Consider the following 24935-nt stretch of genomic DNA (forward strand, 5'->3'; position numbering starts at 1 on the left):
AAATATAAATTTATACACATTAGTGATTTAAATATAAATTAAATCGCCAATGTGTAATAATATAAAAATACTGCTCAAGATTAGAGTATATAATGAGCAGATCATGTCCTGATAAGAACTGAATCTAACCATTATATTATAATATAATAGAAAAATTATAGTTAAAATTAAAGTAACATTAAATTAAAGTTAAGTTACATTTGGAACATTGTAAAAATAAAAATGATCAACATGTAAGCACTTTCTATCTTCATGGCTTCACAAGAGACATGAGGTGGACAGACATACTGCACATTTTTACCGTTTATTATTAATTGGAACATAATCAAATAACAACATAACAATGATAACACTCATTAGTTTACATAATCATACATTTTTCCCACAAAGATTGCCATTACAGTGAATGAAAAAGTGAACTGTAGTCTGACACGGGACATGGTCACAATCTACATCAGGTCTCATGTCCTTATACTGGAATAGCACTCACTAGTTGATATTTTTCATGTAAAAAAAAAACAAAACAAGAACAAAAGCAAGAACACCGTTCACTCAACATGTCTGCGTTACTTTTCTTTGGTAAGAACAGTTTTGAAACATCTTGTGGGAGAAACACAAAATGGGTCTTTGACATTGTGAGGAGCACAATCCTCTACAGTAGAAACTTTACATTTTCAGAACAAGTTCAGCATATTTCCTTTTTGTCCCCTTAATCCCAGCTGTCTACAACAGACGATGGTAAAGACGTCCCCTTTAATTCCTGGGCTGGAACACGATCTTCACAGTCGCACATTAATAATTGGAGGCTATTGTAGAAGCGGCACAGGCACTTAAAAGACATTGACACTGACATACAATCTGGTACAATAGTCATGCAGTGATACAACTTGGTCAACATGACCGTGAGGTAATAATTAACATACTGAAGAGCTGAATGAAGCCTGGTCTATGTTGATCCAGCCGGTTTTGTAGCAGAAAGACCCCAGTTTTAAAAGCTGAATACCCGTGCAACAGAAATAAAAGGGAACCAACTTTAGCATCAGATTGTATATGTACAGTCTCATAGAAATATACACATCTACCAATTAGTCATCTTTTCTACAGTGTTGGTTTGTCTTTAGCTATCAAGCTTGTCCACAGCTTTAGCGGGTGAAGGCAAAGCCATCCAGTTTGCATAAACACTATCATTGGCATATCTTGTAAAGACTGGATTAGTGGCATCATGTCTGTTGAGCGGTACCGGGCTCTTCTCAGGCCAGTTCGGGTATGACATGCCTAAAAATGAGAACATATCATTTTTCTGCACTCAGTGAAAGACAAACAGCGTGCAGACAGTAAGGCTCTTAAATCAAACTCTGTAGTGCCTACCTCTGAAGAAAGACCCGTTTTGACCCATTGAAGTGTAAAGTTATGGCTTTGTTTATAAGTGAGAGATCATACATGTTATCATTTATTGTTTTTTTGTAATGTATCAAGGCTATAATGTTGCCCATGCCAGTGTATTTGACCTATGGCTGCCTTGCTGTATTTGCTCAAAAATGCAGAATGACAAAAAATCAGAGTCTGATATGTTCTTTACTTTTAACCAACGCCATCCAAGAGTTGGATTCAAAAGCCTTACTGTTACTCTGTTCAGCACTGTGGAATCAGTATAGATTAATAGCTTATATACATTAGAAAGTCAGGAAATTTAAGACAATCTGGAATTCAAACCACAATGAGTGATTGATTCAGCGAGGACCTGTTTCAAATGTCACACACTGTTTCCCTCAATGCAAACAAATATAATGAAGTGACGACATGGAAATGTGATGGAATGAAAAATTAACTATGTACAAATAAAATGAAGCATGAGTTTGAGCCGTATAAATTAGGATGAAGGGTATATTCAGTATTTACAAATGTAGCATTTTTGGTCAGCATTCATGTACATTAGAAGCAGGTCCAAATAAAAACAAAAAATGCAAGACACAAGATCTTTTTTTGTCACTGAGCCTCTCATTTACGATGAAATGGGAGATATGTCAGCATTAATCAGCGAAAGGCATGCCTAGATCACAGTCACACACACTTGACTACGGAAAGCCAATCACAACTTGCCAAAAAAGAGAGCTTGTGTGTCCTGTTTCTAAAATCTAGTAAATGCATGGGAAATTCTACCATAGAGCTTGTTTTCAATCCATGTGGAGGGGAGGGTTCGAGGGAGAGGGGCGTTATTACAGTCCACTAGTGGTGTGTCCTCTTCAGAGAGGGCGTCGTCGTACAGCAGGGCGTCGGCCGGTGTGGACGCCGCCAGGTCCAGGTAATCCTGTCAAGAGCAGATGAAGATGTGATTAGGCTGATTACGGAGGAGAGGAGTCGAGGCACGCTAAGGTCAAGTGTGCTCATGCTAAAGGTCAGACACATGCAGTGAGAAATTTGTGTCTTTACTTATTGACTTACATCCAGTGACCTGCCTGCTACCTCTTTCTGATAAAACTAGCCTGCTGTATTTTGGGATGTCTGCATTCCCCTTGTCCTTACAGGCTCTATATATAGCCTCACTTCAACAGCCTGACTGGTATGCTCTGTGATTATACTGTGTAAGGCCACATTTTAGGATTGCTCTTTAGACACTAATTATGGTATCTAAAGGGTTTGGGAGGAGAAACTGATTATAAAGTTTAAGCAGTGTGTGTGTAGCTCTAAACAGCAAGCCAACAACAGTACATGTTGTCCAGAAAAAATGATACAGTGCTCAATTTTGGGCCAACTGCAAATCCAAGAAAAGTGGAGAGCAAAAATCTCAAACTTCTGACTTCTGACTGTCAGATCTGTCAGACTTTCTATGCTCTTTATATTTTGTTACTCTATTTTATGTCTTTTCATATATATTTATTTACTGTTTTTCAACATCCTGAATCTTAATTGCTTCCCCTCACTTCTTTCCTGTGTAAGAATATGAATCACGTGGTATAATGTATTGAATAGCTTCACCATACCCGACTTTTCACCATCATCTTTTCCAGTTCTTTGCTGATGTCTGAAAATGTCGGTCTCTTGTCTGATTCTTGTTTCCAACATCGTAGCATGAGGTTATACCTGCAGAAGGAAAAATTTGTTTTACAGTGGCTGAAGTAAGTATCATTTAATTCTCCCGGCAGAGTCATTTTCCATGACTGGCTGTCTAAATGTGGTGGAGGCGAGTTATGGCACTCAGTAGAAATGAGGAGATGCTGTAAAGTAACACAGAGCAGAGCTCACATTTCCTCCGTGCAGTTCTCTGGTCTCTCCATCCTGTAGCCGGTCTTCAGGAGGTTAAAGAGGCGTTCAGGAGCAATGCCTGGGTATGGATTACCTCCCAGTGTCACTATCTCCCACAACAGCACACCAAAGGACCAGCTGGAAGAAAACACAAGAGATCATAAGATCAATTTAATAAACAGTGAATGGAATAATCTGTGTAATTGCTTAAGAGAACAGTTTAACATTTTGGGAAATACACTTATTTGCTTTCTTGCCAAGAATTAGATGAAGAGAAGATTGATACCTCTTGTGGTATCAATCTAATTTCTCAGTAACAAAACAATGAAGCATATTTCCCAGAATGTCACACTATTCCCTTTAAATGATGACTGTACTCACACGTCACTTTGAGTTGTGTAAATGTGATCAAACAAGGACTCTATTGCCATCCATTTTACAGGTATACGGCCCTTGAAAACAGTGAGACACCTTGTTGTTAAATTTCAATTTGAAAGCTTGTATACAACACATCATAATGAGTAATTTTCTTTTCTCTTCACCTTGCTCCTCTTAACATAAGAGTCCTCTTCATACACGTCTCTGGAAAGGCCAAAGTCCGAGATCTTCATCTTTCGTCCTTCAGCTACAAGGACATTTCGTGCTGCGAGGTCCCTGTGAACAAGCTGTTGGACCAAAATACTCAATTTAAATGCCTTTTCTTCACAAACTGTAATAAATACTGTGATTTGAAAAGATGCATACCTTCATTTCGGCCAAGTATTGCATGCCTCTCGATATTTGCCAAGCAAAGGAAATCAGGTCACCCATGGTGAGCGCCCTGTCATCTGGGTTCTCCAAGTAGCTGGAGTTTCGGTTGGCGTCCCTTCCCATGTAGCTCGGGCCAACTTTCCGGCTCTCACGCAGGAAGTTGCGGAGTGAACCATACTTGGCATATTCCACGATCAGATACAATGGACCTATTCAGAGAAACACAGAGCTTAGACTCCGTGTGCAACACACATGCCCTGAGAGAGGATTGCAGGAAGACTTGAGGTCTTACCGTCCTGGCTGCACGCTCCATACATCTTTATGACATGCGGATGGTTGACTTGCTTCAGTAAAGTGAATTCTGACAGCAGGTCACGCAGCTCACTGTGCGAGGCGTTTTCTGTTATGGAGGAAAAGAGGGGATTGAAATGATGAAACCATTCATCTCAGATAGTCACTCCTCATTTATCACCATTACTTCCCAGCTTGTCTGCTCTTTGTTTGGCTCGTCTTACCTTTAAGCATTTTCACAGCCACAGTGGTGTAACCAGCTTTTCCTTTCAGCCTGAATGCCGTCGCCTTGACAACTTTCCCAAACTCTCCTTCTCCTAAAGTCTTGCCAAGCACCAGGTTTTTACGAGGAAATTCCCACTTTGGATCCTCCTGTTGAAACAGCATAATGTCATTACTGACTTCTCAACTTTTCCAACAAAATACTGTTGAAAAAAAGTCTGTCACAGGAGCAGCTTACAGGTATTTTGAAGGTGTCGGTCTCGATGGATTCCTGCGAGCCTCTGCGTACATTGTTAGCAGGGAAGCTGATGGGATAAGCCTGAGCTGGACGGCGGAAAGTCATCTCAGCGGAGGCTATTGGGGGCTTGGGTGAGTTCTTGTGGTACCGGTGGATGAAGTAGGAGGACAGGAGGATGGAGACGATGAAGGAGAGGAGCAGAGCCGTGGCGATGATGGTCTTACACACATCATCACATATCACCTCTGGAGGGGACAGAGTAGAGGATGTCGCACAATAGTGTCATTTTTTCAAGAGAGCAGCAATCCATCTGTGGTTCATTCTTGAAGTGGGACCTCATGAAGGCAGCATTTCAGTTTATTACAGAGTTTTGTGATGACTCACCTTCATCATCTTCCTTCTCACAGAAGCATTTCTCAGCGTAGCAGTAGCAGGTTCCATAGCCAGCCTGGATGCCGTTCCTCAGGCCTCGTTCATGACCTCCGATTACAGTTTCCTCTTCAGAGACAGACAAAATGTGAACATAGTGAATGCAACAGTCATTTTTCCATCTTTAAATATTTGCAGAAACCCATCAAGCAATGCATTTATTTCTTACTTGTGCAGTCTTGGGGGCATATTGACATATCTTTGCTCTCAACTGCATCACAAAAGCTATCTGGACAGGTCCCCAGGTCAGGGGAGCAGGTCGAGTAATTTTCAGATATTCCTGGGATATAAGCACAAGGGAGAGAAAATTGTAGGTGGGAAAACAGAAGCAGATGACAAACAACATGCACACAGATTAACAACTAAACAACATACGTTTTACTGTCACTGTTTTGTTAGCTTATCTTGATGTTGGAATTAAACGTAGCATGTAGCAGTTTGAACAACAATCGATGTAGTGGCTAACTTCAGCCACTATATGGCGTTGTTAGAGCTTGTGTTTTATCAAAATTAAGACCACATTTTCATGACTCTTGTTGCCTCCTGTTGCAAAAAGGACATTACTGAAAAGGATACACATGTTGGATCTAGTCCTTTTATTTGTGCCAATGCCACTGAGGAAAATATGTTCCCTGTGAGGTTCTCATTTGTTTCTAGTTCAATTAAACTACAGTCTCATCATTTAAATAAAAAACATTCATTGATGTTAAAATGTTATATGGTGCACAGTTTTGAATTTCTGTGTGTTTAACAATAGAAACGCACCTTTCTCAGTGCCTTGCCTCCACTGGCATCTCCCTGTTGTCGCCCCCAGGCCTCGGACAGACTCACAGTCTAGTCGCCGTCTGTATTCTGCACAGGACAGGAACTGCTGGCTCTCCTGACTGCCCTTGGTTACTGTGTGCAACAGTGCCAAAAACACATAACCAATTTATCAAAAGGCATCTGGGAGAGGGGAAAACTGTTGAGAAGAGTCAGCAGATGTGTGCCTGTTGAATTATGTAGGAATACATCTGTGCAAACCTGCACTGGCTTACTACTGCACTGGTTTACTATTATGACTGTTACAGTGTAATTGCAGGCATCTCACCGTCACCATCTAGTATGATGTGGATCTGAGTGCTGGCCTCAAGTTGCGTGTGCTCCTCCTGGGCTACAACGAGGTACTTCAGGTCCTTGCACTCAGGTCTGCGCAGCGCCTCTGAGTCATTCACATAGAGCAGCCCCCACATCTCATCGGGGGCCTGAGTGATGCTTATGGCTGCATAGCAGGACTGCACGTCAGCAGACACGTTCTTATCTGGCACCTCAAGCCGGTATGTGACCCTGAAGCCATCGAACTGCAGGCAGTTTTCCACACAGACTCTACCAACCTGAGAGAGGGATTGAAAATTGAACATTTGAATGACAGAAGGTAACTTAAGTCAAAAGATTACATAAAGAAAACACTTTTATGGTATCTTAGAGTTACTGATTAGTGAATTTCAGGTGCTGAGCCAGCAGGTGGCAGTCTTTCAGTATGTTCAAGAGTGAATCCTGTTTTTTTACCAATTAAAATGGTTACAGCTCCTCTATTGTCTATAGCATTAACCCTGTAAGACATCTTTTGCTTTTATGACAGCAGGAAGTCACTGCTGCATCAGATAGGGATCCATTTTCACCCTCTGTTGACCTTTAGCGTCTTTTAAAATTGTGTATTAGGATTGGTTTTAGTAAGTTAGAATTGCCTGTTAATTAACCTGTTGAAACCTGTTGAGCATGTTGATGTGATGCCTACAGGTCAAGAGGCCTTTGATGTAGGTTACTCTGTGTACTGAAAGGCCCAAACACAAATTATTATTCATTTCATTTGATAAATTATTGGGAAATTATGTTGTCAAGTTATTTTCATTGCTTAGTCATGTGATATATTGCTATGAGTGTACTTCAATGAGAAACATTATTCTGCTAGTTTGGCTGTTGATTCTTGACCTTTGGATACAACATTAGAAAAAACAAGCTCAACTCATGGGACACTGACTTGCTTGTTCTGGAGCTTCTGACCATATCACATGGTCTTCATCAGCAGATTAAAATTGTTAAATTGTCATTGAACTGTAAGTGTTTAAAATTTCCATTTTGATGTGACGATGATGAAAAGTCCTCAAAGTGCTCAAGTGCTGAGCAAACTCTATTGGCTCTATGAAGGTTGGAAGCTCAGGAAAAAAGTTAGTCAGTGGGCCTTGAGTTGAGATTATTTTTCCATTATTCTGGTAGTAGTATTTTACATTTATACTCACTGCCAAAGTGTGGCTAGGAGGTTAAAAAACAGGGTATTATGAATTTGTATGATTTATAGTCATGAATACCTGTGCATAAACAGAAGCTCTGCGTGTCAGTGTGAACATGTGCGTGATGTTGGTGAAGCGGATGTGGACCGGTAAGATGGTGACATTGAAGTGCAGCAACACTGTTCCTTCTAGCCCAGGGTAGGTGGTGTCATTGACTAAGTAGTCCAGCTGCAGGGTGCGATTCTCATTCACATACAAGTTCCTCTTGAGGACGAGCTCTAAAGTCCAGGGAAAAATATGAAAATGTTTCTTAACAGTAATGTTTTCATAAAAACGGATATGTTTCAGTAGCCACTAGAATAGATCACTTACGGTAGTCATGGACGGTCTCTCGAATGCTTCCATAAGCAGCTTTCTTTTCACTGAAGGTGCCTTTTATGTCAAATGTTTCCTTTGTCCATGGATCACTGTTGAGTAAGGTCCCCACATACTTATTGTGACTCTGGTCTATGGAATAGATGGGGGTTGAATCCCTGTCAAAGACGAACAAGGTGCCAAAGGAGCCACCCTGGAGAAAGACAGGACAGAGAGCAATTTGAATCCTTACATACACGAGTCTATAAATGTGTATAACAACATTTGTATATAGACAGTACCAGTCAAAACTTTGGACACAGTCATCTCACCTTTGTCCGATTGAAGCTGATGACAATATCTGCTGTGTCTGTTCCGTTCACATACGGTGCATTATCATCCTCATCGTCGACATAAACATCCAGTGAAGTTTCCACCTTGGTGATGACCGTGTCTGTCCGAACTGTGCAAACCAACAGGAGCCTGTAACATTCGCTTTCTTCTCGGTCTAAAGGAGCTGTCACCACCAGCTCTGTGGTGTTCTCATTTACAGCGAATGGTGCTGGGGTATCTGCAGCCGAGAGAAAATGCAAAAGCAGGTGTGTATGTGTCTAAAGCCATAAAACATATGGAATATACTGTGTAAGAAGTGGTATAGGTGTGATTTAATGTCTCTAACCTGATTCCACGTTGTAAGAGATGGTGTAGTTGGGGCAGATGTTGAGTCTGGTGAGACGTCGGAGTTGCCGCAAGGCCCCGGGGAACCTGTTCTCTATGATGTGGGGGTTGGCAGTGTCTCTGTGAGGGAAGCACAGTTCCTTCATGTCTGTCTGAGCACACTGTGGCATTGTGGCGTTGACAAAGTCCAAGATGATTCGAGGCTTTCCGTTGACGCACAGGGACTCTTTGGTGAAGTTAGGTAACACCGTGGCATGCAGGAACAACTTCTTCACAGACCATGACTTTTGATCTGATGAGACACACAGCAAAAACAGAAACAAGAGGCATTTTAATCTCAGGCAGTGCTCTTGATGACTGAGCTTTTTTTGCTCGTACATTATCAGCCTGAAGGCAGAAACCTGAACACGGAGCCAAAGCATTATTAGTATGCAAAGAGCGTAAACGTCAAGAAACTAATTTACTCTCGTGTGTAGAGGATACCTGGCATCGTATCACTAAAACTGGACCATATATTATCATTAAAAGGCTTATATCCAACTCACTTAGCAAGGCAAAGTCACTCTCTTCCAAGGTTTTGTTCAAAGACAGTATCCCAGTGTTGACGTCCAGGTTAAACCAGGAGCTGAAGGACTGTCGTCTGAGAGAGCTCTTCCCGCACAGGTAGAAATGTGGCTGCTCAGAGTCACTGTCCTGCAAGGCATGGACCTGGAGGATCGGCGTCCCTGCCAGCTGGCCAACATAAACCGTCTCAATGTATTCCTTCTGAGGGAAGTACAGCGCTGTAGCTCCTGCAGAAAGAAGAAGACATGAAATCACCAGATGTTTAAAAGCAGGCAGCCAGGTGAATGACAGGGGAATCTGGTTATGTTACTGTAATAACTGAAAAACAAGGCCTGGCACTACTGCTGACACCCCGTCTTATTACAGAGGAGGGTAACAGCAGTTATCAGACATCTCTTTCAGGATATTTAACTGTGGCAACAATCCCCACTAACAAAGCTGTCTGGACACTGAATGAAAATTAACACATACATTGAATATGACAGGTTCATTTTTTCCCCCCTTATCTGATCTTTCATCTCTCCTGTTAGCGGAAATTGAAAGGAGGGCTCAAATGACACTTATGCAGCTCTTTTAATGAATTTCTCATGTGGTCAATAATATGTGGTTTCCGATTCTCCTTGTGTTCACCTTGAGAAGTTTAATTACAGGGGATAACATGATATGGAAGAGAAATTAATCATTACCTGCCAGAGGGTGTGTGTGTGTTGGGAAATCCATAAAGAGCTAAAGCAGGCTGTGTGTTTTACAGGAAAATGGCGATGTGAGTGTTCCTCCTGTAATTATATCCCTGTTATGTTCCTCTTTGACGACGGTAGGCGACCATTTAGGGAGCGCACTAATGTCATTAGCAGACAGCAAAACTAGATTTTCTATTTCTGTTGGTGCAGTTGAGGCCTCGGCTCTGGTTTCAGACATTGATTTAATTTTGCGGGGCTTGGATGACAGGAGGCTGAACTGATGGATAAAATGTGGCCTTCCTTCCTGAAGGATGGAGATACACTCAGGGAGGCTGCCGTGCTTTTTATTAAACGTGTTCCTGAGACAAAAACAAACAGCGGGCCACTTGTTTGTTAAGCCTGCTGGGATGATGGGAGTCAGTTTCATGACTGTTTAGATCTTGGGGATGATTATCGATTTCCTAAATCTATCGCAGAGAAATCAGACACATTCATGTTCATGCTTGAAAAATGTTTCCTGATTGAGACCCTATTTGTCTCAGCTTTGTGATAGAGCAGATAAATTGTTTCTTTTCTCTTCAGTTTGTGTCGTATGAATCATCTAGGGGTGTGTGTGCAGATACATGTACAGTATATGTGTAGGGATACAGGCAGGGGAATGAATTTTATGTGTTTATGTATATCAATATGTTTGCAGTGTGGCTATCTATATGTTTCTGTGTGGAGTACATACAGGCTATGATAACAAATTTCCTGCGGCACAATAAAGACGTTATCTAACTATCCTTGTTTGGAGCACATTTAGGTGTTTAGATCTGTCAGATGCCACCAAAAATGGTTTTGTGATTGTGTTGCTGAAAGAAAAACTGCTCACTGGTAATCTATACTCAGAAAAACAACATAGAGGCAAAAGAGTGACTGGAAAGGTTTTAAAAGACATAAAAATATTATAATAATTCTCATTTACATTTTTAAATGTTGTAGTCGTCGAGTGGACACTTTCAAAAAAGCAGCAACTGGTATTGGTCATTAATCAATTTTATGTTTCCTTAAATATTATTTCTGAGGTAGTTCAGACTTTTTGGTTTTGAAAATTCATACAAGAAAACAGATTGAGAGGCATGCATCCTTCCATGGAGCAATGGATGTGGTATTTAGCAATGATTAAAATGAGGTTAGTTAAATGGAAATGTTAGTTTCTGCCTGGGCTGGATACAGTATGTCATTCAGAGTGAATTTTACAACATTACCAAACTTCAGAGATCCAGCTGTGGATGTCAGAATTTGGGACCATGAAAAAAAGATCTAAAGTTTCCTCTTCAGTTTGACTAAAAGTGCAAGGAGTGGTTAAATCTTTTTTTGTTTTTTTTTTTGTTTTTTTTTGAGTGGATAAATACTGTCATTATTTGTGAAGTTTGTCTCCCTCACTTTTAAACCTACTGAACAAGTCATGATGGAAAACAAAATGGTCCAATATGGATGGTGGGACTTATTACTCATTGAAGTAATACAACATGGTATAGAACCTATTAAATGATGTGTTTAAATGTGATGCTCAGCAACAAATACACAGCATATACAGAATTTGCTGGAGGTAATGATGGTTTTATGAGAGAAAATATAGGAAATAGAGTGAAAGGCATTCATCTAATCTTAGCGTAGGTCTCCATTTATACCTATTATGGCCATTAGAGGGAGCCATTATCTTTCTGTGTGAGTCCCGAACGTGTCAGAGTGGAAAACTGCAGCTTAATCATTATCATAATATATTGTTAAACTGATGTTCTAATTTAACAAAATGCTAAACATCCTGGGTTCATATATATTTTTTAGCAAGCTAGAAAAATCCATTTCTTTTCCTCATCCCTAAGATTGATAAATGAAAATGTTTTTTATCTACAGAAATCTTACACATGACACCGTCATGAATCAAACAGACCAGATGACAGCAGCTCTACAAATAAAACTAGAGGGTCCAACGTGTTAACCAGTGGGAGCTGAATGCATTTATGAATGCTAACCTTGGCTTGAAGCCACAATGGCTGAACCCCATGCAACACAATTCGTTTATATCATTCAAAATTCAATTTCTTTCCAGGACTGAAGCCAACAGAAAGCAAGCAGTTTATATCAAAACTAATTAATTGAATGGATCAAGCAGGCCTCTCTGAGCAAATGGCATCTTTGGTCTGTGATGCCATGATGACCATTTCCAAAAGCATGACTCATTACCTTCCCTAAATGATGCACAAGAATGGCAGAAATAGATATAGTAATGATGTTTCACCTCTCCTGACCATGCAGGGATAATGACTGGAAAACATTATAGGATGCACTGCTTGTTTAATTTCACTTCTCTGTATCGGGACTGCTGCGGAAATCCTCTTTTGAGACTTTGACATGTAGATGAACAATAAGCTGTTGTTTGGAACAGCTATGACCTAACATAACTCAATGTGTGCAAACATTATCATCATAAGCAGACTTTTTACAACCCTCAAACATCTATAAAACTGGTGCTAGGCTGCCACATACAGTGTCATTTCTTCAAAAGCATGAGTAAGTAATTTTGCAAACAAAGGCAATGTTTGAACAGGAGGACTCTTGTAGCAATCCATGTTTACAATAGATATCATTTACTGCTGAGTGGATAGTGACATTGAACAATACTGAAACAAGTGAAGAAAAACCCACAATAATAGAACAAGCTATCCTCTTCCTGGTTGTCCTTGATGAGTGCAGTTTCCATGAGTTAATTATGGCCTGTGCCTCATATTTTAAATGTGGAAGGACAAAAAGGACAGACGCTCATCTAAAAATCTGAAACCGTGGGCTCAGCCAGCCACAAACCACAGTGTGTCTCGGACTGGTCTGAACTGATAGGGTGGGACGCCCTCTCCGTTGTCCCAGACAAAGACAGGAACTCAATTAGCTCAATGCGTGCTTCGGCTGATAGATTTACCAGCTATGAGCTCATGTGCTGGAATAACCCACTGGCTTACTAATCTACCTCTGTGTAAGTCTTTATTAAACAAATCCACATCTCCCACCCAGACGTCCTCACTGAACATCCTTGTCAACAGGATGGCAGATCAGGAAAAGTGGTTGTTGTATCTGCTGTATGATTCATTCCCTCGCTAATCTTGTTCGCAGACTGGAGCTCCTGCAGCAAGGGCTTAGCCCATCCAATGCCCTCTGTCTCCCAAGGTCAACGTGCGCTGCATCTGCCCCTGGTAACGACCCATTGGAAAGGCTGTGTATCTGGCAGCAGACCAATCAATAACCGTACTAATCAACAGTGATGCTGATTGTTTTCCACTGATGAGACAGACTGGGAGAAAGGCCGATGGCTGCATGTGTACAATCATCTCTGTTGCACATAATAAGGACCCACTCTTGTAGATGTTGCTGCTGTCTACGTGCACAGCTGCAGAAGTATTACATCTAATGTATGGGTTTAATTTCACAGCCAACACAACAATTTGGTCCATCAATATCCACACTTCCAAATAACCCATCATCTATTACAAAGTAGCTGCAGCCAGCAGCATTAAGGCACATTTCACCCAGTTATATCATGGTGATATAAATACAATAAATATCATCATCACTCTGAAACCTATCATGATTACTCTGCTCTCAAAGATGTAACAGTTATGGGAATCATTCTCTTCAAGGATTCAATTAACTAAAAAGCTGCACATTGAGCCATAATTCCACTTATGAAAGCTATTATTGATCATAATGTTTTGAAATCTCTCCCTCTTGGTTTCCAGTGCCAGTATGCACAAATGCTTGGTCATACAGTATCACACGGGATGTGGGAGCTAGATTTAATATAGCCTTGACTGTGATGCTTTCAATCTCAAAACAATGAGGTGTAATAAGGGAAGAAAGTCATTTCCTGTCACGATGACAGTCATCAAACTTTTCATCAGAGTAGTGCGTTATCTGATCGTTGTGTGACTCAGTTTGGAGGATGTAGTCAGGCTCCAGGTAGTTTACTCAGTTTACTGTGGTGCATACCGTAACACAATAATCAATTACCCTATAATGTAATCCAATTAGCCCTCAGAGAATACAAGAGCTGAGATCCAATGAACCATGTTCATCAGTCATCAAGAAATCTAATATAACATCTCCTCAGGGGTTTCGTTCAAGTACAAATTCAGTTTAAGAATTCCTGTGGGAATGACAGTGGCATCAAAAATTGAACATGTGGTACATCATATAGCTCCAGACTGAGTTTGACGCAAGAGTCATTAGACTGCTTTGATAAAACATCTCTATCCTCATCAGAGCAGTAGTAAAAAGCCATCAGATTCACTCACAGAAGCAGGCAGGAGACATTAGAGCCTGCAGCAAGATACAATACTGTGATTTGTAGTTTACATAAATGAAGGTTTCAGCTTACTAGATACTGACCAGTGTTCCCCTTCTTTACTTCTTACTTTTATATTACCCCTCACAGCAACCAAATAAAGAACACATCTCTACAACCATTATCAAGAGAAACAGACCCTCCACAGTTTAACAAGACTAAAGAGCCTACAGCCATGCTTACAGCTCTGTGAGGATGTAATTAGACACAGCGGTACTTTGTATGAAATGCAGCATGCTGACAGTATTCACAAAGACAATGCTTATATACTTGTATGTAGCAGGTATAATGTTTACAATGTCCACCATCTTAGTTTAGCATGTTAGCATGCTAACATTTGCTAAAAATCACAAATTACAGTTTATGCTGATGGGAACTTCATTAGTTTTGCAGGTATTTGGTCATAAAGTATTGGACAAATTAAAGTGTTGACCTCATCACAAAATCATCAGGATTCAACCTCTGGGGACCATGAACGTTGGTACAAAATTTCATGGCAATAGTTGGTGAGATATTTTAGTTTGGACCAAAGTGGTGGACTCACCAAATGACTTTGACATTTCCATGCTACTAGCATGGCTAAGAGCAGACATGTCTATGTATAGGTTACCTGACACAAACTGCATATTAAATATTACTGTCATTGTATCAAGAGGTCTGTCGTGCTAATAAAACAAACATGAAAAATAATTCCAATAAATTAAATAGAATTGTGGGACTCTTTTTCCAGTTTGCACTTAAACAGTGCTTCAGTATGTGTAGCATTTTACCATCATTAAATCTTTACATTAATTCTGACATATCTAAACAAAAAACAGAACTTGTGAGATGAGCTGTAACTTCTTGTGCTACTAGTCTCTGCACTGCTTGTTACGTTGTGTGTCACAGCATCAGGTTTCACAGTGGATCTGATGGATTACATTATGGAACAAAGGGAGGGATGCTGCTTTATGGCAGAGGATAGAGGGCGCCGAGTTTCTGGCACTGGCAGGTGGAGGAAGCAGTGAAAGGCTGGTGGAAAAATAATTTCCAGCATGTTTACCCACTTCAGTTAAGTGAGGGATCAAACAAATGGACACAGAGTGATGCCAGGGTGGGAATGGCGGATGAGGGGGAACATTGTCTTCATGGGAAATTAGGTATTAATTTTCGGTCTGGTTTGTTAACAGTAATTACTTTACAAATTAGTTATTCATGATAAGGTACACTTCAAACTTTTAAACTGCAAAATACTAAGTTCACTCACAACCACATCTGCAGTGTCACACGCACCATGTGGATTCAAATGAGCTCTTTGTTTTGTTCATTGCAGTAAATGATGGGTCGAACACAGCGTGCACCGCTAGGCAACTGGAAAATAACTTGTCAAGACCCATGTGAAACGAGAGGACTAAATGCCTCGAGGCCAAAATTTCAATCAATGTCTCCTTGTCCTTTCACCATAGCAAATTAGATTCTAACCATGCATGAGGAAGAAGTGTGACCCTGAACTGACTAGAGGATCAAGCAGAGAGCTTTGACAGGTATGAGCAGCATCCATGCAGCAGCAGCGGCAACACAATTAGAGGTTGGCACTAAGACTTTCAGCAACAGCAGTAATAATGAACAGGGCGGTGTCCCTCAATCAGATATGACATTTAAAAAAAACTTTGGTGCTGTTTGGTCAAAAACTTTACAGGTTGGTACATATTTGCCAATTTGTTGTTGTTTATATAAAGCAACATTTGGCAACAGAAGGAGCTATAATTGAAGGTCAAACTGTCAAACTTTGAAAGGCTGAAACTGCTGTATTACGGCTCTGATTCAGATAAAACTTGGAAAAAGATGATGCACAGTTTTACTGATGGTCCCAAGAGGTGCCAGCATCGTGTTTACAGTAGTTCTATGGTGTGTGTCTGTACTTGTGCCTTTTACTTCTTTTGATTTTCCTTAAGAAAATGTTCAAAGCTTTGACTGTCTTTTCCTTTTTTTTGTCTTGGCATTTTTTCTGAGTTGTAGCAGTTGTAGCTTATTATCCATTCAGGGGCCAGGAAAGTTGGGGTGAGTTGGGTGGAGGGAAGCTAAGGCCAGATGGTTGACGTGGGAAGACGATTCTGTGGTTTTAGATCACATGGTGAGGCCTGTTTAAAAAGCAATACACTTGAAAAAATAACCAAAAATGCAAAATAAAATCAGAACCATAGAAAGGCAGATTATAATTAGTAACAACTTTGATTTACAGCTATAGATCAATATTTTTTTCTCCCTAAGAAACAAAGAGATGTAATGCTGTTTACGTAATATAATATAAAAGACAAACTCTTGAGCAAATAACTTGCGTCATGATGTTTTCCAATTATACTAAAAGAGACGTAGTGACAGCAATAGTGGAAAATTGACAAGATTTATAATGCTTCCATAGGCAACACAAGACAGAAGCTTCACTAAATCATATAATGTAATAAGGAGCTAAATCAAATAGCAGCATGTATCAAATGAGATTTATTGGTCTGGTCCCTCTCAAAAGCAAAAGATGCTGATGAAAATGATCGCTCTAATGCGAGGAGAAGCAGGAACAGCTAAAGAGACTGCAAACATGGCTTCCTCTAGGACAGAAGAGTCATCACTGGAGATTACCACCTGGTTAAGGTTTCAAAGGTCAGAGGGCAAAGCAGGGTTACAAATACAGTAGCAAGGTCGCAGCGTTAGATAAACGGGTCAATGCTTTTATGTGAAAACATCTGTGGCTCTTCTCGTGGAAGTGATGGATTACACATGAGTGTCTGTTAAAAGGATTTGGTTAATTTTTGATAAAGGCTTTCATCAGGTTTGTCAAGCAGTTTAATCCCAAAAGGTACCATTAAGTTTGAACGTTAAATATTTTGTTTATCTCTGCAAAGCTGCAAACCAACACTGAAGGCCTTCATCAGTTCTTTTAACTAGTCGAGTCATTAGGCAGCCTCCATTTAAAAAGTCAAATAAATCAAAAGTTGTTTCAGCAAGCTCTCCAGATGCATACAAATGACCAAAAGCTTCCCTCTCACATCAAAAATTCAAATCCTGACAAAGCCATGACTGACCAAAAGATTTCAGTGCCTTGGATCTTTTCCCAAATGCTTGCTAAAAAACATTTTACATCCATACTCCTCAATCGTTAACTTAGGAGGCAAAGAAGCATTCCAGCCTCCAATTCACTCTGATTTATGTCTCGAACTGTCTTCCTTCTTCTACTTTACCTCTAAGTGCAGGATGACGTCACGTTGCTGCTAGCCACATTTAAAAATGCTGATCACTCCTATAGTGAGCACTGATTGCCAATTTCCTTTGTTTGATTACTTCAGCAAGAAACAGTAAACTAATCAGTAACCTGTAACCTGGAGCAGTTACAATGTGAATTACCCCACTTACTATTGCGTTATTTGTTTTTTTTACATTCTAAACAAACTGCACCATTCATTAGCGTCTAACAATGAAAACATTTGGATGGTGATGAATGCATATTATGCTTCATGTGGTTCATATCAGAGGTTATACATCAGAGCATAATTTAATTACTTAAAAATTAGCATGGATGAATTTATATAATAATATGGTAAGTTTGATAACTTCTAAAGAAGTGTATTGCAGGAAATGGCTATTAAATAATTTTTATTAAACAATATTAAACAATATTTTTATTATGCTTTTAAACACAAACACATATCCAACTATACACAGTGGCCACAAGAACTACACATCTGACACATGACATACATAGAATTTAATATACACAATCACATAAACATGTTGTGGAAAATGTCATAGCATCTATGTATGTATATGTATAAGGAAACACTCATCCATTACAATCAACAGTGATGCAACAACTGAACATCTGGGGCCAGATGCATAAACGATGCGAACGCACAAAAAACATGCATACGCCATTTCCCGCAAATGAACTGGTATTTATAAACACAGAATGTGCGCACCTGACGAATTCTTCAGACCAGGCGCACACATGTTTTTCTAAAGTGATCTGAGGCTGATGTGATGAGGTGGGCATGAAATAGTAAAACATTGTTTAGGTTGATATCCAGGTGCACTGATTGTGTGATTTATTTTTTTGCGCTCACACGGAGATTTGTAAAATGCTAATCAAAGGCACATTTATAAACGTAACATTGATTAATTATCTTTGTGTGATTAATTTTATCATTCTTTTAATTTACACAGGAGTCCACATTTTATTTTGATGTTAATATTCTTTTTACTTTATCCTTAGTTGTGTCACCTTGTAAAGCGCTACATACTGATCATTGATTACATTGTGAGATATCACTACCGACGATGGTTTACAGTCCATGTGATGAATTAATGATATGGACAGTATAAAGAGCCGCACAGCCGTGCGTAATGGTCGCGCGTAATGACAGCTGTTCTGCTGTTGGAGAGCCTCATCGGTGCAACACATTCAGTGATACGGCACTTCTCTCGCGTTTGTTTCATGGACAGGTGTACAGACCGGTGGAGCAGCGATCTGATATGAAAATGGCTGTTTAAGGGCGTGTCCATTTATGGATAATTGTGGGAGTGGAAATGAGGCTCGTGCACGTGCGCCCAGTTCCTCAAAGACTGAGATTTATAAAACAGAAGCATGTGTACCCACAGCTTTATAAATCTGATGAAAAGAATCTGGATGCAAATTCCTGGCTTTGTGCGTCCTCACAGTTTTAGTCATGAATCTACACAGAGTTTTATGCATCTGGCCCATGGAGAGAAAAAAGGCCAAAATGAATAAATAAAATAAGTAAATTAAATATATTTGAGATTTTTAAGAAAACTCAGCAATCAAAACACAAAAATAAATAAATAAAAATCATTCAACAAAGAAATATCCCACCTTATGACCCAAAAATGTCACTTTGCCAATTTTCAGTAATGCAATCTATGATTCCCTTTAAGGGACCACTGTGTAAGATTTAGTGGAACATACTGGCAGAAATTGAATATAATATTCATAAGTATGTTTTTATTACTGTACAATCCCATGAAACTAAGAAATATTGTGTTTTAATTACTTTAGAATGAGCCCTTTATATCTACATAGGGAGCGGGTCCTCTTCCTTGGAGCCTGCCATGTTGCACTGCCATGTTTCTACAGTAGCCCAGAACGGACAAATCAAACACTGGTCCTTAAATACAATATTTGTTAGTCTTTTACCAGCATATTTAAAGAAGGATCTGACTTTAATATGAGGACTAGTTAAACTGAGGAGTAAACCTGAGGTTCAGTGTCAAGGTGGACATTAAAAAACAAGTTAAGTTTACCAACAATTTTACCCCAGTACTCCTCAGTATGGATACATGACTGCATACAGTGCCTATAACTTCCAACCTCCACTTGACATTTTGAGCACATTTCTGTCACTCTTGGATTCATCCTGTGTCTAAACTGGGGGGTAAACTGTAAATGATGCAATATCCTAAACTGTGTCTTTCTGGTTCTATTACATATGGAGATTTCTTTCACAAATTGCCATATTTCCACCCATGTTGTTTCATCTATTATGAGATTGAAGTCATTGCTCCACATGTGTCGTAAATATTCTGAAGTCATGTTATTAGTAAGGTTAATTTCAGCATACCCCTGACTGAGAGCTGATGTCTTGCCTCTGCTAAGGAGTAAATGTTCAATCTGTGAAGTCTGACAGTCTGAAGGATATTTTCTTGTCATGATTGATGCTTTTGCTAAAACATAATTGCAACAAATAAAGTCCTTGATTTGCTTTTTAGCAAAGAGATTTTATAAGCTTATTTTTAATAGAGGTGTTTTAGATATTACATTCATTTTTTATACTGGGTGAGAGAAACTTACAAATTCACATATTCCTAGGATTTAGTAATAGGTGAGTTTAACCTCAACTTCTGCTTTCAGCTAACAAAACAGGAAGCGTGAGAGTGGGATGCGACCATTCAACTGTGAAAAACAATGCCACATATAGCCTCAAGGTCTTAAGCTGTGCACTGTAAGAGACAGGTGATGTTGATCCATAGGTTGTGCAAAGCAGGATGTTTGATGTTTGAAGTTTCAGATCACCCAGAGGCGTGGCTGAAGGTAGGGAGTCAGATACCACGAAAAGGAGAGGCAGGACGCTGTCAACCAATGAGAAGACAACAACACCCTGGTTGCACATTTCTTGATCTATGTATTATTAAAAAAAAACTGGGTCAGGGAGAGATAGTGTGTCAGACTTCGTGAACTGACAGACACTCTGTTGCTTGTCAGGGAGACTATAGTCAGACCCAGAGCTCTGTAATATTGCATATTCTACTGGTATTTGAATAAAGCTGATTTTGAGCCTAACAATGTCTTCTCCTATCGCTTCATTAAAAGAACACGCAAGGACCAGAACAGACAGAATAGCATCAGTCCTCAACAAGTCAAAGAGATAACTGTTTTGATTCTGAATAGAGCTCCAAATTTGTAAATATTTGAAGAAGTGATTCTGGGGAGACCATATTTCTGTTGGATTTGTTCAAATCACTCCTTTATCAAATAAAGTTAAAATTCCTCTATCTCTCCAGATGTTAAATCCTCCATCTGAACAGGCTGGAGCAAAATCAATGTTACATTGTATGGGAGCCAGAGAGGACAGTGTTTTTGAATGACTCTCTAACTTTCTTATTGCTTGCCAGGCTTACAGATTTGTTCGAATTATAATGTTATTATCCACAACACTCCTGATTCTCCTTAAGTCTAGGGTAAATAAAAAACCTGATTATATGTTACCTGTGTTAAATGATTCCAGATAGCCATGCTGATTCTAGGTCATTATTAATCCACTCAGCTATGTAACGAAGCTGTGCAGCCAACTGATAGAGTGTAACATTTGGGACAGCTACACCTCCCTTCTCCACAGACATCTGTAACTTAGCCATTTTTAATCATGGTTTCCTTCTGTTCCAAATGAACCAGCCGTTTACCCTTTTAATTATTAAGCAGGGTAGGGACCATTTAAATATGATAAAGAGGTCTCGGTAGGATATTCATTTTAAATAAGGCGATCCTACCCAACATACACAGTGGAAGAGATATCTATCTGTCTAAGTCGTCACTAATATGTTTTTAGAAGAGGCTCAAAATTGGCCTTGCACATCTCTTCTATTGATGGAGTGATCGAAATCCCCAGGTAAGTAAAACCTTTGGGTGACCATTTAAATGGAGATGGGATGAGGTGATAAGGATTGCCTAAAGGAATGACTTCAGACTTTAAAAAAATAATCTTATACCCTGAAAATTCACCAAATTGATTTATTAACTCCAAAACAGTTGGTATAGATGTCTTTGGCTTAGTTATAAAGAATAAGATATCGTTGGCATATAAGGCTATTTTGTGATGTTTTTCACCAACAGATTCTGGAAATGGCTATGTTGTTAATGATGTCAGCAGTTAGAGCATCCTCCGAAAAAATCATCAACTTGAACATATGCAGTAAAATCAATCTGATGTGTCACTTTGAGGGCAGTTTAATGTCCAAGCTGTAATCTAAACGGTGTGTGCACTTGTATAACAGGTGATATTTTCCTAAAGAAAACAAACAGCCAGTGTTTGCCCAGAGATAGGAGCAGCTGCTGCACACCTGCCTGCGGCTCGCTTCTTCTCCTCTCTGAACAAGTGTAGGTCTTTTGTTGCAACAAACAGGCAGGTGAGGGACGCCCGCATTTACGTAGGGTGTAGATTTCAGCACCCATTTAATTACCATCACGTCCTTGACATTCGAAATCGAACTAGACCAACTGTGCACATCTATAAATATCAGGAGAAATGCCTGCTTCACTGACAATACATGTAGAGCAAAGCAGAGCTCAGTGTGGGATACGACTGAGCATCATATACTGTATTATGTGAATCTACATCACTAAGCTCTTGTGCGCTGAAAACTGCACAAAGCTGCTGTCACGATGAAAAATAATCAGAGGACATTACATACAGCTGTAGCACCTTAAAATTTTCATTAATCATTTTAACAACACTGCAGGAAACAGCTCCCTTGGGCGATTACGTCGGCCTGTAGTTCATTGGTAACTCCACTTTTGCAGACATGAAATAGCACTGACCCCTTCACATGAAAATTCACTCCTTCTTCACATCTGAATTCCACTTGAAGACTGTGATGATACTTTTACACTCTACGCCCCCAATGAAAGCATTGATAGGAGCCTCTGTTAAGACCACTTTAAAGTCCCATAACAAATTCAGGAATTCCACACAATGGCCTATATTTGTCCAAGCGTCACATCTGACATGCTTGCTGCACACTGAGATTTGCACACTCCTGAGCTATGAGAGACACTTTAAATATAGACTGCATGGGAGGACAGTGTTGGTACAGTTGGGCTGTGGGATTGTGAATGGGATTATAATATTATGATATATGGCTGTATTCATTTGACTCTAGGTTCCAATGTGCCATACCACGCATAACAACCAGCACACAATGCAAGTATCACTTTCTGCAGCCTCAAACAGTGCTCGCATTGTGTTCGTGCCATTTCGGGACACTTCTTGTACACTTTTCTGCCTCCAAAATGTTGCAATTTAGCTTTAACATTAGCAGACAAAGTGCGTTTTTAACAGTTGCCATCTAGACTTCAGGTCATTGGCTCTGTTTGAAGCAGCGCGGAAATCTTTCCTCTCTGCGTTTCTCTTCATTTTCTCCTGTCTTCATCTTTTTCCCCCCGTGATCGCAGTTTTACAGAGAATCATAAATTTTATGAATTTAAAGTGCATCCCAAACCAAACATATTTTATTTCCTACTGTGCTGTGCTACTCACATAATAAATTATTTCTGATTGACAAGGAGAGGAAGAAGGTGCTAAATAATAACTGATGCGCTCAGATTGACAGATAATATATCAAACAGAAGAGAGCATTAGAGATGCAAAGAAAACACTAATTATAAATTTCTCATCTGATTTAACACACTAGACTCCTTTTTAAAATTTTATATAAATAGGTTATCCCTTCTTTTTCAAGCCACAAAACATTCGAAAACGTGCGACAAAGCTTTAAAACTCAACCTTTCCACTGAGTGTAACAGTAAAGCTGATGATGAAGCTTACCTTCCAGCAGCAGCACCAGCAGCAGCAGCAGCACCGTGATGTTTCCCCGAGAGAAACCACAACTTGACCCCATATTCGCGAACCATAAGTGAAAGTTTCTGAATGCAAGCGCGATTCAAAAAAGTTCCCTTGAACGAAAAAAAATGTCAAAAATCAAAGCGATAAATGAAATGCAGGCGGTGAGTAAACCAGTGCGTGTCCTGCGGGCGGCCAGATGAAGTCCTCAGTGTCCCATAGACAGGCTGCTGTGCGCGGCTCCAGTGGCTGCTGATGGGCTGACTGGTTGGCTGGCTGGCCGGAGGGGGAGGAGGGGGAGGGGGGAGGGAGGCGGTGGGTGGAGGGGGGTCACTGCTTCACTACTCGCTGCCCCGCTGCTTCCGCAGCAGCAGGCAGCACAGCATCTACAGGAAATTTAAGAGCATAATTTAACAGCAGGTCAGTCATCTCATTAACACTCTGCGGGGGAAAAATTATTAACAATTATCATTAAACGTGTAATGGTTCATTTTAAAGGTGCAGGCGCAGTTTTTTTCTTCTTCTTTTTTTTTTTTTTTTTTTTTTTTAAAAAAAAAAGGGGTATCAGGTGTGTTTATTCTAATCACTGCTTTATTATAACTGGCTTGTAATAATTGTATTTATGCATTTTCTCATATCTAGCATCAGTGACATGAATTTATTCACACCAGTGGATTTAAACTTTTTTTAAAGTGTTATTTTAGAACAAGTGTGCATGTGGAACAGCATCAAATGAACTCCTGGGAGGTATAGCAGTGGGTTTTTAGCTGAATGATGAGCCATTTTACTGCTGAGCTGCACCCCCAAAACACCATTTGGATTAATAACAATTCACAACTGACAACAGTGTGTCTATCTGCTCATAAATGCCAGAACGAAACCAGCAAACTACTGTAAAAGACCATCTGTACTGTCAGCTGTGCCTCTTCCCGCTCAGGAGAGTGTGTCGGAGGCTGAAGGCTGTGTTAAAGTGTGGGATCTCTGTGTGACTGGATAGTGTGGAGTGATGCATTGCTGCAGCCTCGGGGCAGGACACCAGTCACTCACACAGCAATCGCTCTCCAATCAATGTCTCTGCATGTAGCAAAAAAACACTGGAGCTCACTGGGCTGCAGAGGGGGATGGCAGGGCTTCTCAGGAGCTCCGGTAACTTTCACTGGGTGGGGAAAAACATATTACCACCACTGTTCTTATATTTTCACCTCTCCTTTTCAGTTTTATCAATTTATCTCATTTGTATCATCATCAAAATAATTGTGTCCTTTAGTGAAAAGGTGAAATTACTGAAAGAAACTCAAAAAAGCACAACACAAAGTTATTGCCTAAAATCTTACAAGAATTGGTCTTACAGTTGTCAATTTACTCAAAATATCATCTTATCTTAATGTCTGAAATGGGTGTTTGTATGTTTATAATAAATTATCTGTTACTGTTTCAGCAGATACTGTATTAAGGTTTTCACTTACACTGTATAGGAAGATAAATGTATTCCTGTTTGCTCTATCAAGGGAGATAATGGGGATCATTATGTGATATAAGATGCTGAACAGTCTGCATGAGAACATTGTATCTGGGATAAAGTTTCCATATGACAGACTATAGGTATCCTGAGACATATGCTCAAAAATAATCAATAAGGACAAGGAAATGTGGTGGTGTAGACATGGTATGTCAAACCACAATGGTTTCTTAAAAACATTTTTTGAAAGCACTAGAATGACACCAAGTTTAGAG

The 24935-nt window shown here is 39.8% G+C and overlaps 1 protein-coding gene across 2 annotated transcripts; it reads right to left on the reverse strand.

Annotated features, from left to right (window-relative positions):
- Window positions 1–296: 296 nt before the first annotated feature.
- ret (ret proto-oncogene receptor tyrosine kinase) lies at window positions 297–23469 on the reverse strand. 2 transcript variants are annotated; one of them, XM_042432398.1, is made up of 20 exons: window positions 23187–23469; window positions 9021–9266; window positions 8477–8767; window positions 8130–8368; window positions 7816–8011; window positions 7522–7721; window positions 6264–6546; window positions 5939–6070; window positions 5343–5453; window positions 5129–5242; window positions 4745–4989; window positions 4509–4656; window positions 4286–4393; window positions 3988–4202; window positions 3786–3908; window positions 3625–3695; window positions 3244–3381; window positions 2982–3081; window positions 2161–2308; window positions 297–1275 (listed from the first exon to the last, which is right to left on the reverse strand). In XM_042432398.1, the coding sequence occupies exons 1-20, from the start codon at window positions 23257–23259 to the stop codon at window positions 1118–1120; spliced, it is 3339 nt and encodes a 1112-aa protein (XP_042288332.1). In that variant the 5' UTR covers window positions 23260–23469; the 3' UTR covers window positions 297–1117. The 2 variants fall into 2 exon arrangements, with proteins under 2 accessions (XP_042288332.1, XP_042288333.1); XM_042432399.1 differs by having other exon boundaries at window positions 1183–2308.
- Between the last annotated feature and the right edge of the window lie 1466 nt (window positions 23470–24935).

Source organism: Thunnus maccoyii, chromosome 14 (genome assembly GCF_910596095.1).
Source record: "Thunnus maccoyii chromosome 14, fThuMac1.1, whole genome shotgun sequence".
In the NCBI taxonomy this organism is placed as follows: Eukaryota; Metazoa; Chordata; class Actinopteri; order Scombriformes; family Scombridae; genus Thunnus; species Thunnus maccoyii.